Genomic DNA, 16085 nt, shown 5'->3' with positions numbered 1-16085 from the left:
ATGATGTAATATGTTGATTGAATGGTATAAATGATGTTTACATGCATGTAATAAAGTGAAAATATTGGTAATGGTATTGTATTATGGATGGTAGGAGGTAATGGTATTGTATTATGGATGGTAGGATGTAATGGTAGTATATTATGGATGGTATGCTAGATGAAAGGGAAAGTGTATTTAAAGTAGTGTACCAAAACACCTTATTTCATGTTGATACATATAGATGCACATGTGCATTTCTAATATTGGTAATGTAAAAAGTATTGTATTACACATGGTAGTGTAAATGAAAGTGCAATTGTCTAATAGTTGTAATGAATTGCGGAATTTGTCAAGGAAATGACAAAAATGCACATGTGCATGTTTGTGTATTATGGATGGAATGATAGATGAAAGAGAAATTAATGTACCAAAACACCTTATTTGATGTTGATACATATAGATGCAGATGTGCATTTCTAATATTGTTAACGTAAAAAATAGTGTATTACACGTGGTAGTGTAAATGAAAGTGCAATTGTCTAATATTTGTAATGAATTACGGATTTTGTCAAAGAAATGATACAAATGCACATGTGCATGGATAACTGTGACTCAGAATTTTTTTTATTGTAAACTAAATATAGCGAATTTTACAAAAAAAATAGTAAAAAAATAAAAAAAAAATTTGGGTGCTTTTAGATTTTTTTAGGTATTACTGTTTGTGTTCACACTGGTTCTCGCGGTTCTCGCAATAAAGGGTGGTTCCTAACGGATCTTTGTCATATGTTTTGGTGTGTGTAAAATGGTTTAAAATGGAGATATATATAGATAAAAGGTTAAAGGTTAATTTTTTTTTATTGAAGTTTACCGTTGAATAACGGTCAAATACCAAGCCAACGTTCAAGTTTTGTAAAGTTTCAACGCGTGATTGCTTCAACGCGTTTCAAATATAACGCGTGACAAGATGTGAGGCGGCGGTGTTGGTGATTATATAACGCGTGGCCGGGCGTCCATCACACACCGCCCCGCCTTGCCTTATCTTATTAGTAAAGATTGTCTACAATGGCGATCCCTTCCGTAAACCATTTTGGGAGAAGTTTAGTGAAAAACAACTCTTGGTTAAAGATCATCAAACAATAGATGTAAGATGGATTCGTTAAAATACATTGAATCACTATGTATCATTTTTATGCGATACTTGTACTTTTATCATGGATCTATTTCGTCACGTATTAATAATAAAAAAAGTCACATATACACTAATACAACTATATATATGTTGCAATTGATGTATTTGTTTTGTAACTTTGTTCCGGGAAACGATTTATGTCCATATTCAAATAGAATTTCGACTGAAACCTCGTTTGTATCGGTTTAGTATGCCACATATGGACTTAAATCAACACGTATTAAAATGTAGAGAAATTTGACAGGTCTTTTGTATTTTGAATTTGGTTCTTTCTGCCTCCTTAATTTAGCTACTTTCGAATAACTAAAGCATTTCCATAGTTTCTTTCTTTAAAATATTTATATATTCATTTATTTATACTGTTTTTATACAGTAATATAGGGTGTTACGTAGGCATGAAAGGGTAGCCAGTTTACAAAGTTGTTTTAGTCAGAGTATCAAAAGTAATTTCCAGAGTGAAAATATGATAATTAATTAAGGTTTTGATGCTGTATATCTAGTATAAGTTTGTTAATTTAACTATAACTACATTATTATTAATCTTATGTGCTTTTATAAGTGTCACTTACGGTCTGTATATCATAATCGACTCTACTCTTGCGAATCACCTTTCTTTCGTGTAGATAAACAATAAATTTCCCATCAAATTATTTTTATACATAAAACAAGTTTTGACAAAGTATAAACTCCTAGTAAAATAATTATTTCCGGCATTTCCCCAACACTAATCCTTAACGGGAAAAAATGTATTATAAACAACTACAAGCTGCCAATATTGCATTATATTGTAATGAGGTCGCTAAACAAGGTTGTAAGAGTGGAGGGTATCCATCTCTAAAGTCTCTCCATTGATATCGCATCACATGAGACTTTCCATTAGCATCCTTATAAGACATGGCATCCATCTTTAAACAACCCTTTCATCTAGGTATAAGTCAAATGACATGAAAAGAGAGAAATGATTCAGAGTTAGATCGAGGAGAAGCAAACGACGAAATATCTTTTGTTCGGTAGTTATGTAGGTGGATTGGTGTTCCCGCACGTCCCTAAACATCTGTGGCAATCTCCCACACCTATAACATTCCTCCTAACAAATTTTAGATGACATCGCTCTATCAGAAGACAGCAGTAGCGAAGCTTGAAAAAAATGTTCGGGGGGGCGAAAGGTACCGGACCTAAAAAAAATTCTATGTTTGGGTCGGATGTCGGTGATTCGATTCGGGTCGGATCGGGTCAAATATTAATATCAAATAAAATACGTTCTCAAACATTAAAACGTAAACATTGTTTAACAAACAATTGAACAAAGACACGAAAACATTAAAAAGAAGAGGAAGGTGGGTACCCGGTGGCCGGTTCTCCTGGATGAAGAATTATAGTTCTGCGCGTCTTCCTTTAAGATTTTTGAATTCGTCAATTATGGACTCCGAATCAAAGCTCTCAGCAATCTCCTTTTCTATGTAAATCACCATACTGTTTGCTAGATACTGATCTGACATCTTATTGCGAAGTCGAGTCTTAAATATTTTCATCGCTGAAAATCCTCTTTCCGTTGTTGCAGTCGAAACTGGAAGCGTCAAGATTAGCCGACACACTTTTTCAACCAATTTGTACGTGTTATTTTTCTGACATTGCACAAGAGTTTTGCAAAAATCAGAAAGAGTTGATACCTCACTTAGCTTGGGATTATTTTTTCTTTCAACTTGAAAATTATCCAATTGACCACGTAATAGATTCCTTTCTTTCTCTGTAAAATCGTTAGGATAATACTTCTCAACCAGAAGAACAATCTGATCAATATTAATCTTTTTTGAACATAAAGACGCACTAAGAGATAACAACTCTGTCGCTTGCTCATTGAATCTACTATTCAGCTCATGTAGTTGTTTGTCCAATGTCTCTGTAAACAAATCTACCCGGTAATAATGTTCAAATGTAACATGAAGATCTTTTTTACGAGGCCGATACCGAGTAGAAGTATATGGAGAACTCATATCAGGCATATCTATGTCATGCCTTTCACAAAAAAACTGAACCTTTTCAAGTAAAGAATCCCATCCAGTGTTTCTAAAATTAGTTAGACTAACCTTTGTTGCAGAAACTAACTCCATTGCATTAAGGATGTCTTGGGATTTCTTTTGTAATGCTTGACTAAGTGTTTCCGTTTTACTCATTACTTCTTTCATCAAGTGAAGAACAAGCACAAATTCAAATGATTGCAAGTAACTGTAAGCTATATTAGCATCTCCACGTTGAGAACCAGTAGCATGAGACGTATCTTCAATTATTCCCTTAAGAACAGCACGGGTGACATCAAACATGTTAACCAAACTACAAATAGATTTAAAATGAGGACCCCAACGTGCATCACCAGCCCTTCGTAATGTCCCAACCTGATTTTGTCCTTTTCCCGATTTGATTTCACCCAATTCTAATAACTTTTTAATCTCATCTACCTTCGCCATTTGTAACTCATCATGACGCTTACTTGAAGCACACACCACATTAATTATGAAAACTAAGTTTGAGAAGAATTGATGTACTGGAGTCACATCCCTTGAGACACAAACCAAGGCAAGTTGTAACCTGTGAGCAAAAAAGAAAAATATAATTTAATAACCATAAGAGTATTTTAGTAAACCTTTGCAACATCATCATTATAATAGGCTAAAAGTTTTAGCAATTCACGAAAGTTACCTTGATTCCTAGAAGTGGAAGATTCATCATGTCCTCTTAAGGCACAAGCTTGGTATGTCAACCAACGAACTACATCAATTGTGGTTTTTAATCTTAACCAGTTCTTCCTAATTGTCTCTTCACTTTGCGTTTCTATGAAAGTTTCAATGTGTGCTTTCTTATTCAACAAGTTCGTATATAATAGAAAAGCTTTTTTATGAGTTGAAGATTGAATGTGCTTCAACAATGGACATTTATCCCCATCATTAGCTTTTTTCCAATTGTCAAATCATTCAGTAGTAAACGCACTATGACCGTGGCTCTCATTCGGTTTATCGTTATATAAATAACAAAGGAAACAATAAGCCTTGTGTTTCGTTGGAGAATACTCTAACCAATTAGGGAACATGTCAAACCAAGCATATCTAAATCTACGAAGATTGTTCTTTGGACCTCTCGGCTTATACCATTCAAGCTTTATTTGATACACTCCTAATGACATATAAGCTAGTCTTACTTGCTCCCTTATATTAACCGGATATTTCCACATTTCAAGTCGCTTAGCGGGATCTCTTTCTAGACTACTAACATCCACTTCATTAATGTTAATCGGATTTTGAGGAATGTTTTGATTCGCTTCATTAACCGGTTCATTATTCGGTTCATTATTCGCTTCATTAACCGTTTCATTATTCGCTTCATTAACCGGTTCATTATTCGCTTCATTAACCGGTTCAATATTCGCTTCATTAACTGGTTCGTTTGTTGAAGCTTTTTGCCGTTTAATCTCATTGTTTCCATCAACTTGTTCTTCATTCTTTCTTTTAAAAAAAGAAGTTATGATTTTGTTTTTCCCCATAGCGTAATCTAACAAGAAACCAAGTCAACAACACAAGTTAAATCCCTAATTTATTTCAACAAGTTATAGCCTGTTAGTCTGTTACAGCCTAATTAACCATCAACAAGGCATTTTCTTTTTCTAATATCTAGCATGGTTACAGCCTAATTTCACCCATAAATCCCTAATTTCAACAAGTTTATGGTAAAAAATCGGTCCAATTTCATCCCTAATTTAAACCTAAATCACATAAATTAAGCCCTAATTTAAACCTAAAGATAAAAAAAAACACATACCTCGTCTCCTCGAAGTCGATTAGTCGAACGAAGAAGACAGCCCACAGCCGCACCTGCGTTTTTTTCTTCTGTTCTCCTCGAGTCCTCGTCTCCACTCTCCAGTTAGCAGCAAGCAAAAGCAGTTTTTTTTTTTTTTTTTTTTTTTTTTTTTTTTTTTTTTTTTTTTGTGACCGGTTAGCAGCAGCAACAGATTTAAGTGTTTAACTAATGGGTTATTCAAGTTATAATGGGTTTTCTTTGGGCTTTTAATTAATGGGCTAAGTTATAACTTATAATGGTTTTTTTTGGGTTTTTTTTTTTGACCGGTTAGCAGCAAGTCAGCAACAGGTTTTACTAATGCCTAATGGGCTATATAAATATTTTTTTATAAAACAGGAGGGGTCGAAAACGTTTATACCAAAAAAAAAAAAAATTAAACCAGGGGGTCCAAAAAAATATATACCTAATCTTTTTTTAAACCGGGGGGGTGAATACATTATAAACCTAAAAATTTCTATACGAAAAATAGATACGTAACACTACTTCGTAAAAAGTTCAGGGGGCCGGGCGCCCTCCCCGGCCCCTCATATCCTGCGCCACTGGAAGACAGTATGGTATGAACGAGAACAATAAACTTAATGTAAACAAGTTGCAAAGGTACAATAGAAATGGATGATAGTTGGTTTGACTTGTAAAGAAACAACAAACTTGGGGTATGCCCCACACATTTATACGATACGTTATATTGTATTAATCTACGGTGTGATAGCAGTTGTTTTCTCGCTCCTTTGAAAAGTTGATAACGTTTGGCCACCGAGTGTTTGGGGATTTCAAGCCACACAATTTGATCATGTATCCCACCCTTTTTCCATCTAGTGTCTTGACAAGTCATGATCTCTTCATGTTATAGGTTGAGAACGTTGTGTAACACCACTTTGCTAGACACATCCGATATGTTAGGGTAAGCGTCATAAATAAAAACTACCACATAACGACTACGATCTCTCTCGATCTTGACAATTAAAAGCATCAATGATAATTGTTTTATAAACGTCATGTCTTAATCCTCATCGCAAAGAAAGTTGGTTGAGCCACATCTCTCCTCCACATCAGAAACTTGACGGGCACATCTTCTATCTTCCTTTCTCACATTCTCCGCCCGACCTCACCCCATGGAGGCAAAGTTTTCACTCCCTCTCTCCTCGGCATGTCCTCCCAACCAATCTCTCTTTCGCATCCTTCCAAATACTTACAACATTTGTTCCGTTAGATATAGTTTAGTTAAGGAGTTAAGTCAAAATAATATTTATTTTTTCATAAAAAGCTCGGATTTTATAAAAGAAAAATCTTTAATAATTTTGATGGCGAACACTCTGGTTCCACCCATCCCCACATTGTTGAAAACTGACTCGTTTTTTTTTCTTTTTGGGACTTTTTGTTATGGAAAATAAATGTAAAATAAGTTGGTGAAGTTTCACGTTTTTGTTGGAGGAAAAGAAAGGCAGAAAGCTAACGAGCCACCCATGACACGTGGCACAATATGAGTGATACAGAAACCGTAGATCCTGATTCTCGTGAACTCAGCTTTCAACGAAACCAGTGACATCACACCCGTCGTCCTACCTTACGTCAAGCCCATAATGCGGGCCCAACCTTTCTGCAAGTTGAAAACATTATTAACACTTAACCCCCTCTGTTTTCATCTTATTGCTAAACAGGTCCTTAAAAATACCACTATGCCACTAAATGACAACTCTCAGATCCATTTTCAATATACGGTCACATACATTCCACGTACATACGGTCCATTTTCAAACTTTGAAGTTAACAACTAAAAATTTAGAAATCGAGAAAATTACAATCAACCAATTTATTTCTTGAGTGAATTTCAAGGATTGTCCTTTATCTTTATACTCAGTTTCAGGCGCTGTCCTTTATGTTTAAAATTGATGAGTTTTGTACTTTATGTTTTAAAATCATACACGTTTTGTCCTTTAGCCCTAATCCAGTTAGATTTTTTTTGTCAAATCTAGTTATGTGCAATGCACGTGAGGGTAAAATTGTCTTTTCGCCTTAAAAGTCCAGAAAATTACGTTTAATCAATTAATTTCTTATTCCTCTCTTTGAATTAACATTAACAGTATAGTATTACAAATCTATACATAAAACAAAAGATATATCTATCGCGTGAAAAAATATATATAGCTTATTTGAGTTATTAATATTAAAATATATATGCAGTAGTGTAAAGACCAAATAAAAATGAGTTTTAATATATAAAATACCTTTAACGTGTAAAAAGTAAAAGAATCTTTTCTAATCTTTTTTTCTTACTGCTTAAAATGATGTTTAATTGCAAAATGTAAAGAAAAAAAGTTCTTTATTTTACGGTAGTACAACAATTATTGTAGGGTAATTATAATTACTCTATAGTTTCTACAAAATTACATAATTACTATACTAGTATAAAATCATGATTTTTTTTGGATCCTAGGACAAAAATATGTGCTTAATAAGATGGGAAAACAATTTTTTTTTTAAATCTCTCATCTTCTTACATCATGAGTATTTTGTATGTTAAGACTCATTTGTAGAGTAACTTAACCCTATACATCTAATCATTTACGAGCTGAATGTACGTATACAAGGAGCTACAATTTATTTTTTCTCAAAAATTAATAACATACAAAAAAGAAAGAAAAAGTAAAAATAAAACTTTTTTTATTGATAGTGGTTTTATTCACTTTATAAAAAGAATATAAAAGGAATAAAAAAGTTAAAAAAAAAAAAAAAAACTTTTCTCATGTTATTGATCGATATATATGTTGGAACTTTCCTTCAGGGCGTGTATATATCTCACCTCACACGTCTTCCTTTTGTTGTTCAGTTGACCATCGGCACCATAGCCGGAAAACCGCCATAACTTCCGGTGTTGCAGAAATTAATCTTTCAAAGGTCAGTAATTCTTGCTTCTTGTTGACCCGTTATTTTCATATTCAATCTCCATTCGTTTATGCTTGTTGATCCGTTTTTAATGCCTAAAACTCTGTTTCTGTATGTGCAATAATAATTTCTTCATGTCAATTTGCATTTCATTATTGACTTTATTTCTTCGACTTTGTTTCAAATTTTGCTCTAAATCTGTTGTTGTTGTTGCAGATTTGGGTCTAGAAGCAAACATACATTCAAGCTTTCTTTCTCTCTTATATAATATTAATAATAATATGGGAGTGAAGGTGGCGACTGGGTGTTGTTTAAATTGGTCACAACCTTCAATTTCACACTCACCGTCATCTTCAAAACGACGTAGTTTAACAGACTTCTCATTAGTCTGCCGCTACGTTCACCCGTCGTCATCATCATCATCGTTTGGCGCCAAACTCAACAGATCTCGCTCATGCGAAACCTTCATATCATCAAAACCACAAAAATCTTCAATAAAACGGATCGTAAGCGCAACCTTCGATTCACATTACTCCGGTGAGGAATTCAAATTCTCGCCGGATATTCACGACTTCACCGTTAGATTCCAATTATCCGATGATGACGTCACCGATTCCGATGATGACGTCACCAAAAAACCGGATTCTGGTCAGCTCTCTGGCGGAGTTAGTAAATGGTTTGGGGATATGATTCCGGCGAGTATCGAACGAAAGGCGAACAGTGTGGATTTGCCGTTTTCGCTGCGAATTATACAAAAGAAGAAACAATGGGAAGAAGGGTTTAGAGAAGCGGGTGAATTCGCTTATTGTTCAATGAAGAAAGCGTTTTCGTCGATGGTGTTTATAATTCGGGAGCTTCAGAGTTATACTTTGCAAATGAGGGAAGTTTTGTTTGTTGAAGATTTACAAGAGATTTTGATGAGAGTTCAGAAAGAGATGAATGCGTCTTTCGTTTGGTTGTTCCAGCAGGTTTTTTCGCATACGCCGAATTTGATGGTGTGTGTTATGATCCTTTTGGCGAATTATAGCGTTTACTCGATGTCGAATCAAGTTGGAGTTGTAGGATCGCTGCCTTCCGCGACAGTGGAGACAGTTTCCACTGTTGCGGATCAGACGAATAGTGAGTTTGATTCGTCGACTGTCAAGACCTATTCGGTTACTCCAGGTGAGAAAACTAGGCGGTTACATAACTGTCCACCTCACTAACGTTAAATATTTTATGTTATTCTTGTTCTCAACATAATACAGGTTCTGAAAAATTGCAAAAGCTAATTAAATAATATCATCAAAATAGGACTATTGATGATAGAAAAAATAAGTTATGGTCAACAAAGCCTAACTTATTTATTCTATCATCAACAGACCTATTTTGTTAAACCAGAAAAAAAACTATTAAATAATGTAAACGACTAAGGTGTTTTGTATTATTAATCGACTATATAATATATGATACAATAAGCATAATTATGAAAAGAAACTTAGTCAAATCATATTTTTTTAACTATGGTAAACATATTACAATGAAGCATAACTTATTTGTTCTATCTTCAACTAACCTATTTTAGTTAATCCTGGTGAGAAACCTAAATAATAACAAAAGCCCACTAAGGATATGTTTGACAACTTCTGAATGGTTAAGTGTTAAAACAGTAAGAAATCTAAACCATTAGGCCATGTGTAGTCATAAAGCCCTTTTAGGGGCGTTATGCGACATGTGGCGCGCCATGTGTGCGGGTGGGCGTTATGGGGCGTTATGCATTTAAGCCCGTAGTCATAAAGCCCCTACCCATCAATACCTAATTATTAATTTTCGTTTTTATTAAATAATTATAAAAACATTAACCTTTTTTTGATTGGTCCAAGCTTAATAACCTTCCTCCCTCACTCCTCCCTCACGCCGCGAACATATTCGCGCCTCCCCCAAAATTCTGAAACATGGCGCCTAGGGGGTGGTGTTCCGGGCGTTTTTTGGGCGCCATGCTTGGCCAAAGCGCCCCATTACACAAGGGCTTAAGAACCAGTATAATGTTTAACCATTCAGATGCAAATGTCTGACCAATTCAGCTAAGAAATTTTAACCATTCAGACTCAGTATAATACTTATCATTCAGAGGCAAACATCTGAATCATTCAGAACCATCAAGTGCTGAACCAGTAAAAGGTCTGAACTATTAAGTGCTGAACCAGTAAGAGGTCTAAACCATTAAGAGCTAAACAAACAACCCCTAAGTTATTTTATATTATTAATCAACTATATATAGGATACAAGAGACTCAAGTTAGAAAATCAACTTCAGCATCATCATACTCAGTAAATCCCACCAATAGCAAAGTTAAGGTAGGGTCTGAGAAGAATAAGATGTAGACAACCTTACCTCTACCCCGTAAATAAATTATTATCTTGGTAAAGATGTTACAATAAATCCTAACTAATATATTCTATCAACTTATATCAAATTATTTTGTTAATCCAGGTGGCAAAACAACTTCAATAGGCGGAATCAACGGCGGTGGCGGGAAATTCCGGCCAGCGACTAGTGGCACAGATGGCGACGGGAGGTTTGATCAGCAAAATGAACATCAAACGATCGTTCCTGATGGACCTTCATCGTCGACTTTAAATCCAACGAGTACAAGTGAGGAGTTGGTTTCTGGTGAGGCGGAGGAATTGGTTTTATGGAAGTCGATTGAGGCGGAAGCTGAGAAGATGCGAGAAGTGAGCAAAGTTGCGGGTTTGGACAGTGAAACAATGCGAAGATTCGTGTCGCCGGTGAATGTGAAAATGGAAGAAGAAGTAGACACTGGTGTGTATTTGAAAACGGAGCTTGTTTACCAAATGGGGTTGTTAGAAGAACCCGATAACCCGCTTCTTCTTGCTAATTATGCTCAGTTTCTCTACCTCTTTTATCATGATCATACAAGGTACATTCATACTTCTAGTTTGAATTTGTTTGAGAAGATATAAAACTAAATGTTGATGAACTTTATAGCTAGTTTATTTATGAAATCATACGCTTAATTATTAAACAGTGATTTAACAATATGTGTTTGTTAAAGCTTAAACTCATGTTCGAAAACCATGAATATACAAAAAAAAAAAAAATGAAATAATAATATTCAATATTAGTTTATGAAAACTTGTGTTTATGTTTTGTTTTTAGTGAACAACATACAAATAAATGTACCTATATATTTTGTGTGAAAAAGTATCTAAGCTTAGTTTTGGAATATTAATGTCCTGATATTGTTTAACATGCCTATTTGTGAAATCAATGTTAAACAACGAATACTAGTGTACTCGTTACATATTAGGGTATAGGGAGTGGTTAAACACTTGGAATAGGTAAACTCTTAAATCACCCAATCACATAGCGTCATGTCAATTGTTTACCTAATACTAAAAAACGATGGCGGTGGTTAAACACTTAGGGTTTAGGTAAACTATTTAAAAAAAAGAAAAATGTGTGATTGGTTGAGAATAAATGGACCCCACCACACACTCTCTCTCTTCCACTTTCCCTCCCTTCACCGAGTCGGTGAACCCTCACCGAAAATGTGCACATTTTGGTAAGCAATGGATCGGCAAAAGTGATGGTGGTGGATGGAGTTCGGTGCCGAGTGGGTTTACCGCCCCCACTCCGGACACCCTTAGGAAGCTATCTAGCTGGTTTTGTTTTGTTTTTTTTTTTTTTTTTTTTTTTGTGAGGATACATGTAGAGTTTTGTCACTACTAAACAAATGAGTATCATTGACGGATAATTCTGTTAGAAATTTGTCAGTGAAAATCATCACCAACGAGTATCTGTTGGTGAAAGTTAGTCTGTAATACAAGCCCAGATTATTTTATTAGCACGCGGCTCCTTCTTTAGTGTTTGGCTAGTCCTCTCTGGTGGCAAACAAATCCTTTTTGGTGAAGCGTATATTATTATCGGCAGGGTACTTTTAAATTTACTTTTTTGGATTTTCTGGCAGAGTCTATCGGTAAAAGGTCGTCAGTGATACTCATTTGCATAGTAGTGTGTTAACGTAAAAGTTATTAATTTTCCATCCTTCTATAAAATAATCTTGTAACCTTATATGATAAAATAATTATATATACCGACAATTTTACACGTCTAGAATGTGACACCATATTTTGGCCTCTTTGTTTACATGTAACAATCATGATTTTAATTTCTCTTTTATTAAATGTACACCAGTCACCAAATATGTTACTTTTCATGACATTAACCTTTTTTTATGCAACAAAAAGCATCAAATTTTATTTTTTTTCTTTTGTTTGATGGGACAAAAACAGGGCAGAAGAATACTTCAAAAAAGCTACAAAAATAGAGCCAAAAGACGCTGAAGCATTCAACAAATACGCAAGCTTTTTATGGCATGCTAAAAACGACTTGTGGGCTGCTGAAGAGTCCTTTTTGGAAGCCATTTCTGCCGATCCTAATAACCCTTTTTATACGGCTACTTATTCACATTTTCTATGGAGCAACGGCGCCGACGACACTTGTTTCCCACTCGGGTCACCCGAGAATGTCAACTCCGATGAAGCGTAACAACCACGACTGACTCGGTTCACCGGAGAATGTCAACTTCGATGATGAGGTTTTTAATCATGATTATGAGTTTAGATATATGAGAAAGAAAAAAAAAAGAGAATAATAAGTTTTACTACGGCAATCAATTTTTTGTTAGGCTTAGTTTTTTTTTTTGTTTCCAGAGACGGAATGGTTAAGTTCAGAGTAATAGTTTGTGTTAGTTGTATTTTGTTTTGTGAAAGTTGTATGTTGCTCTGGGCTTAGTGATAATTGTTCTGGGAAAGATCCAGAAAAAAGTTTTGATGTACATTATTTTATTTAATAAAAGAGAATCGAGTCTTTTGAGTTTTGACATTTTTATATAACTTGCTCTGGAGTTAAAAAAAAAAAAAAAAAAAAAACTCATATTTTTCGTAGGACGGTTTTTTTTTTTTGTATCTTGTGGTATGAAAAATACTTTATATTGTAAGCAACACACTTTTTGATAAATTGAAACGAAAAAAAAAAACTTGAATAAAATTGTATAGAGTTAACTGCCATTTTCGTCCCTGTGGTTTGGTCACTTTGGCCATTTCAGTCCATTTTTCAAAAATGCGCCATTTTCCTCCCCGACGTTCTGGAAAGGTGCCATTTCAGTCCAAAAATCATAACCCAGTTAAGTCAGTTAGTAAACAAGGACTGATTGTGTAAATTTGTAACATAAAGGACTGATTGTGTAAATTTGTAACACCACCACCACTAGCCCTGCCACCACCACCACCACCGCCACCACCGCCACCACAGCCACACCGCCACCACAGCCACACCGCCACCACAGCCACTGCCACCACCACCACCACCGCCACCACCGCCACCACAGCCACACCGCCACCGGAGCAGCGTAATTCCGCCTTCAATCGCCTCTCTTCATCGTCTACGAACACTAGATCTCTCACACAACATCTTATCCAGCATCATTCCTATTGATATTACAAATCTATCCAGATTAACCTACCTTCGTCTCGATTCTAATCGACTTATCGGTTCAATTCCACCGCTCAACCAGACATATCTCAACATCTTCAACGTATCGTTCAACGCTTTAACTGGTCCAGTTCCAGTAACTCCTACGTTAACTAAATTCAGCACGTCGTCGTTTTCGCCTAACGCTGGACTTTGCGGTCAGATTGTCCGTACAGAATGCAGCTCCATCACACCGTTTTTCGGCAAATCTTCCACTAAAACGCCGTCGTTTTCACTCCTGCCACCGCCTCCAGCAGTCCTGCTGGGCAAACAATGAATTTTAAAAACTCATACAATAGAAATCACAAGAGATTAGCAATAATAATCGGTATCCCCGTAAGCTTGATTGTGATAATATCATCAATTACTACATGTATTTTTATGTCAGTCTCAAAGAAGAAGAACAAACTAAACGATATCATGTCAACGAGTGACATGATGGAGGTGGCGGCGGTAACAGACGCTGCAGCAGCGGACGCGGCGGAGTTAGTGAAGAGGATGGAGGAGACGGAGGAGCTGGAAGAGAAGGTGATGAAGCTGCAGCAAGGAATAGATGGCGGCGGTGGTGACCACCGGAGCTCCAGTTCCGGCGGTGGTGGTGGTGGTGGCAGTGGCTGTGGTGGCGGTGTGGCTGTGGTGGCGGTGTGGCTGTGGTGGCGGTGGTGGCGGTGGTGGTGGTGGTGGCAGCGGAGTGGTGGTGGCAGGGCTAGTGGTGGTGGTGTTACAAATTTACACAATCAGTCCTTTATGTTACAAATTTACATAATCAGTCCTTGTTTACTAACTGACTTAACTGGGTTATGATTTTTGGACTGAAATGGCACCTTTCCAGAACGTCGGGGAGGAAAATGGCGCATTTTTGAAAAATGGACTGAAATGGCCAAAGTGACCAAACCACAGGGACGAAAATGGCAGTTAACTCAATTGTATATTATTTTTTAAAATACTACTAAAAGTTAAACATTACAAATTAGTAGAGAAGCAAAATTACAGTTTTATTTTCTAAATAAACAAGATTACACTTCAGTTTCAAAGGTGAGAACCGTAGATTTTGCAAGCCAAATATATATATATATATATATATATATATATATATAGGGAAGGGCTATATGAAAAACCCCATCTTTTTTAAAAAACTATGAAAACCCAATATCAACCATTGATTATGTTTCATCTAAGTAGATCAATGGTTCTCCTATTTTTAGGTAAATATTAGTTTTTAAATAATTCTTATATTACTTTCTAGTACAACTAAAGGGCAATTTGGGTAGTGAAAAAGGTACTTTTTGTGCTTTATTGAAAGTGACTTTCCAGAACCATCAAATCACCATCTCTTTCTCTTTCTCTTACCTACTTCTCTTTCCTCCCACACCCCACAAACGTGAAGAAGAACAAGAAAGATGATCTCACTTTAGAATTCAAATATCCAAGATCTAAAAGTGATTTCAACAAACACTAATCCCAGATCTTTTAGAGAGAGAATGATGGCAGGACAAAAGTTTTTAGAGAGATGAATTTTTTGTTTTAGAGAGAGAAACAACAATCTTCATCATGTTCATCTATAACACCAAGAACATACATACAAGTGTGTGAGAGAGAAGAAGTTTGAAGTATGTTGTTTTAGGGAGAGAACGATGACAAGATGAATGTTTTTAGAGAGAGAAAGTTGATGTTTTAGATAGACACACACGAGTGTGTGTGTGAGAAGAAGGTTTGAAGATCTTCTTCGTGTTCATCGGACGGTTGTAGACCCGGTAAGTGTTCTTGAATAAATAAAAAAACTTTAGGATGAGATTTTGAACCGGCTTTTTTGTTGGTTTGGTTGCTTGTTAGGGGCTTTTGATCTTAACAGTAGCTGATTTTTTTGTTGGTTTGGGTTGCTTGTTTGGGTTTTTGATCTGAACAGTAAGTGTTTTTATGTTGGGTTGCTTGATTCAAAGACTCAGACCCATAACATGTTGGTTTGGTTGCTTGTTTGGGGATTTTGAACCGGATTTTTTGTTGGTTTGGTTGCTTGTTTGGGGATTTTGATCTTAACAATAATTGTTTTTTTTTGTTGGTTTGGTTGCTGGTTTTGGCTTTTGATCTGAACAGTAAGTGTTTTTTTTGTTGGGTTGTTTGATTTACAGAAACAGACCCATAACATGTGTTAAGCATCTGTTAGAATGATATATAACGTGTGTTGATTTACAGAAACAGATCCATAAAGCTATTCAATTGACAAGCTGGATGGATGTAGGCGACGTTAATGCGGGGACATTGAATAAGTCAACTCTTTTGGGAAAGAAGTTTTCGTTCATTTATAACATGTGTTAGTGATTCATGCTGTAACAGATCCATAAAGAAGTTTTCATGCTGTAACAAGTTTTCGTTCGTTTCTAACATGTTTTGCACATTTTGGAATGTATAACATGTGTTAAGCCTCTGTTATAACCTTTTTGTAACCTGACATGTATTCATGTATAAGCTAGTGGTTTACAAAACACCATGATGTGTATATACTGATCTAACATGTGTTACAATGTGTATGTTTGGAACATGTAATTGATTAACATGTGACAAGGGTGAAAACAGTCGACGGGGGCGATGAGTTTAAAGGTGAGCTTAGTTAATATCGTAATCTTGTTGTAACCCCACTTGTATACAT

General features: G+C 35.7%; 3 protein-coding genes across 3 annotated transcripts; 1 reads left to right on the top strand and 2 right to left on the bottom strand.

Moving 5' to 3' along the window:
- Positions 1 to 2544: 2544 nt before the first annotated feature.
- Positions 2545 to 3636, bottom strand: LOC110908218. The gene has a single exon (XM_022153155.1). It carries the CDS (start codon positions 3634 to 3636, stop codon positions 2545 to 2547), a length of 1092 nt encoding a protein of 363 aa, XP_022008847.1.
- A 500-nt stretch (positions 3637 to 4136) lies between these two features.
- On the bottom strand, positions 4137 to 5020 carry LOC110936974 (putative vacuolar protein sorting-associated protein 13B). Its single transcript, XM_022179384.2, has 2 exons — positions 4982 to 5020; positions 4137 to 4714 (listed from the first exon to the last, which is right to left on the bottom strand). The coding sequence occupies exon 2, from the start codon at positions 4704 to 4706 to the stop codon at positions 4137 to 4139; it is 570 nt and encodes a 189-aa protein (XP_022035076.1). The 5' UTR covers positions 4707 to 4714; positions 4982 to 5020.
- Positions 5021 to 7798: 2778 nt separating this feature from the next.
- On the top strand, positions 7799 to 12788 carry LOC110868834. Its single transcript, XM_022118108.2, has 4 exons — positions 7799 to 7915; positions 8120 to 9067; positions 10376 to 10823; positions 12199 to 12788. The coding sequence occupies exons 2-4, from the start codon at positions 8185 to 8187 to the stop codon at positions 12452 to 12454; spliced, it is 1587 nt and encodes a 528-aa protein (XP_021973800.1). The 5' UTR covers positions 7799 to 7915; positions 8120 to 8184; the 3' UTR covers positions 12455 to 12788.
- Positions 12789 to 16085: the final 3297 nt, after the last annotated feature.

This window comes from Helianthus annuus, chromosome 1, assembly GCF_002127325.2.
Source record: "Helianthus annuus cultivar XRQ/B chromosome 1, HanXRQr2.0-SUNRISE, whole genome shotgun sequence".
In the NCBI taxonomy this organism is placed as follows: Eukaryota; Viridiplantae; Streptophyta; class Magnoliopsida; order Asterales; family Asteraceae; genus Helianthus; species Helianthus annuus.
This window is presented reverse-complemented; position numbering and strand designations above follow the sequence as displayed.

Excerpts from the sequence above, each read along its gene's own strand:
- LOC110908218 (XM_022153155.1), bottom strand. The coding sequence starts at position 3,636 with ATGGCGAAGGTAGATGAGATTAAAAAGTTATTAGAATTGGGTGAAATC.
- LOC110936974 (XM_022179384.2), bottom strand. The coding sequence starts at position 4,706 with ATGGGGAAAAACAAAATCATAACTTCTTTTTTTAAAAGAAAGAATGAA.
- LOC110868834 (XM_022118108.2), top strand. The coding sequence starts at position 8,185 with ATGGGAGTGAAGGTGGCGACTGGGTGTTGTTTAAATTGGTCACAACCT. Across the intron at positions 9,068-10,375 it reads GACCTATTCGGTTACTCCAG|GTGGCAAAACAACTTCAATA; the intron begins GTGAGAAAACTA and ends TTGTTAATCCAG. Across the intron at positions 10,824-12,198 it reads TTTTATCATGATCATACAAG|GGCAGAAGAATACTTCAAAA; the intron begins GTACATTCATAC and ends GGACAAAAACAG.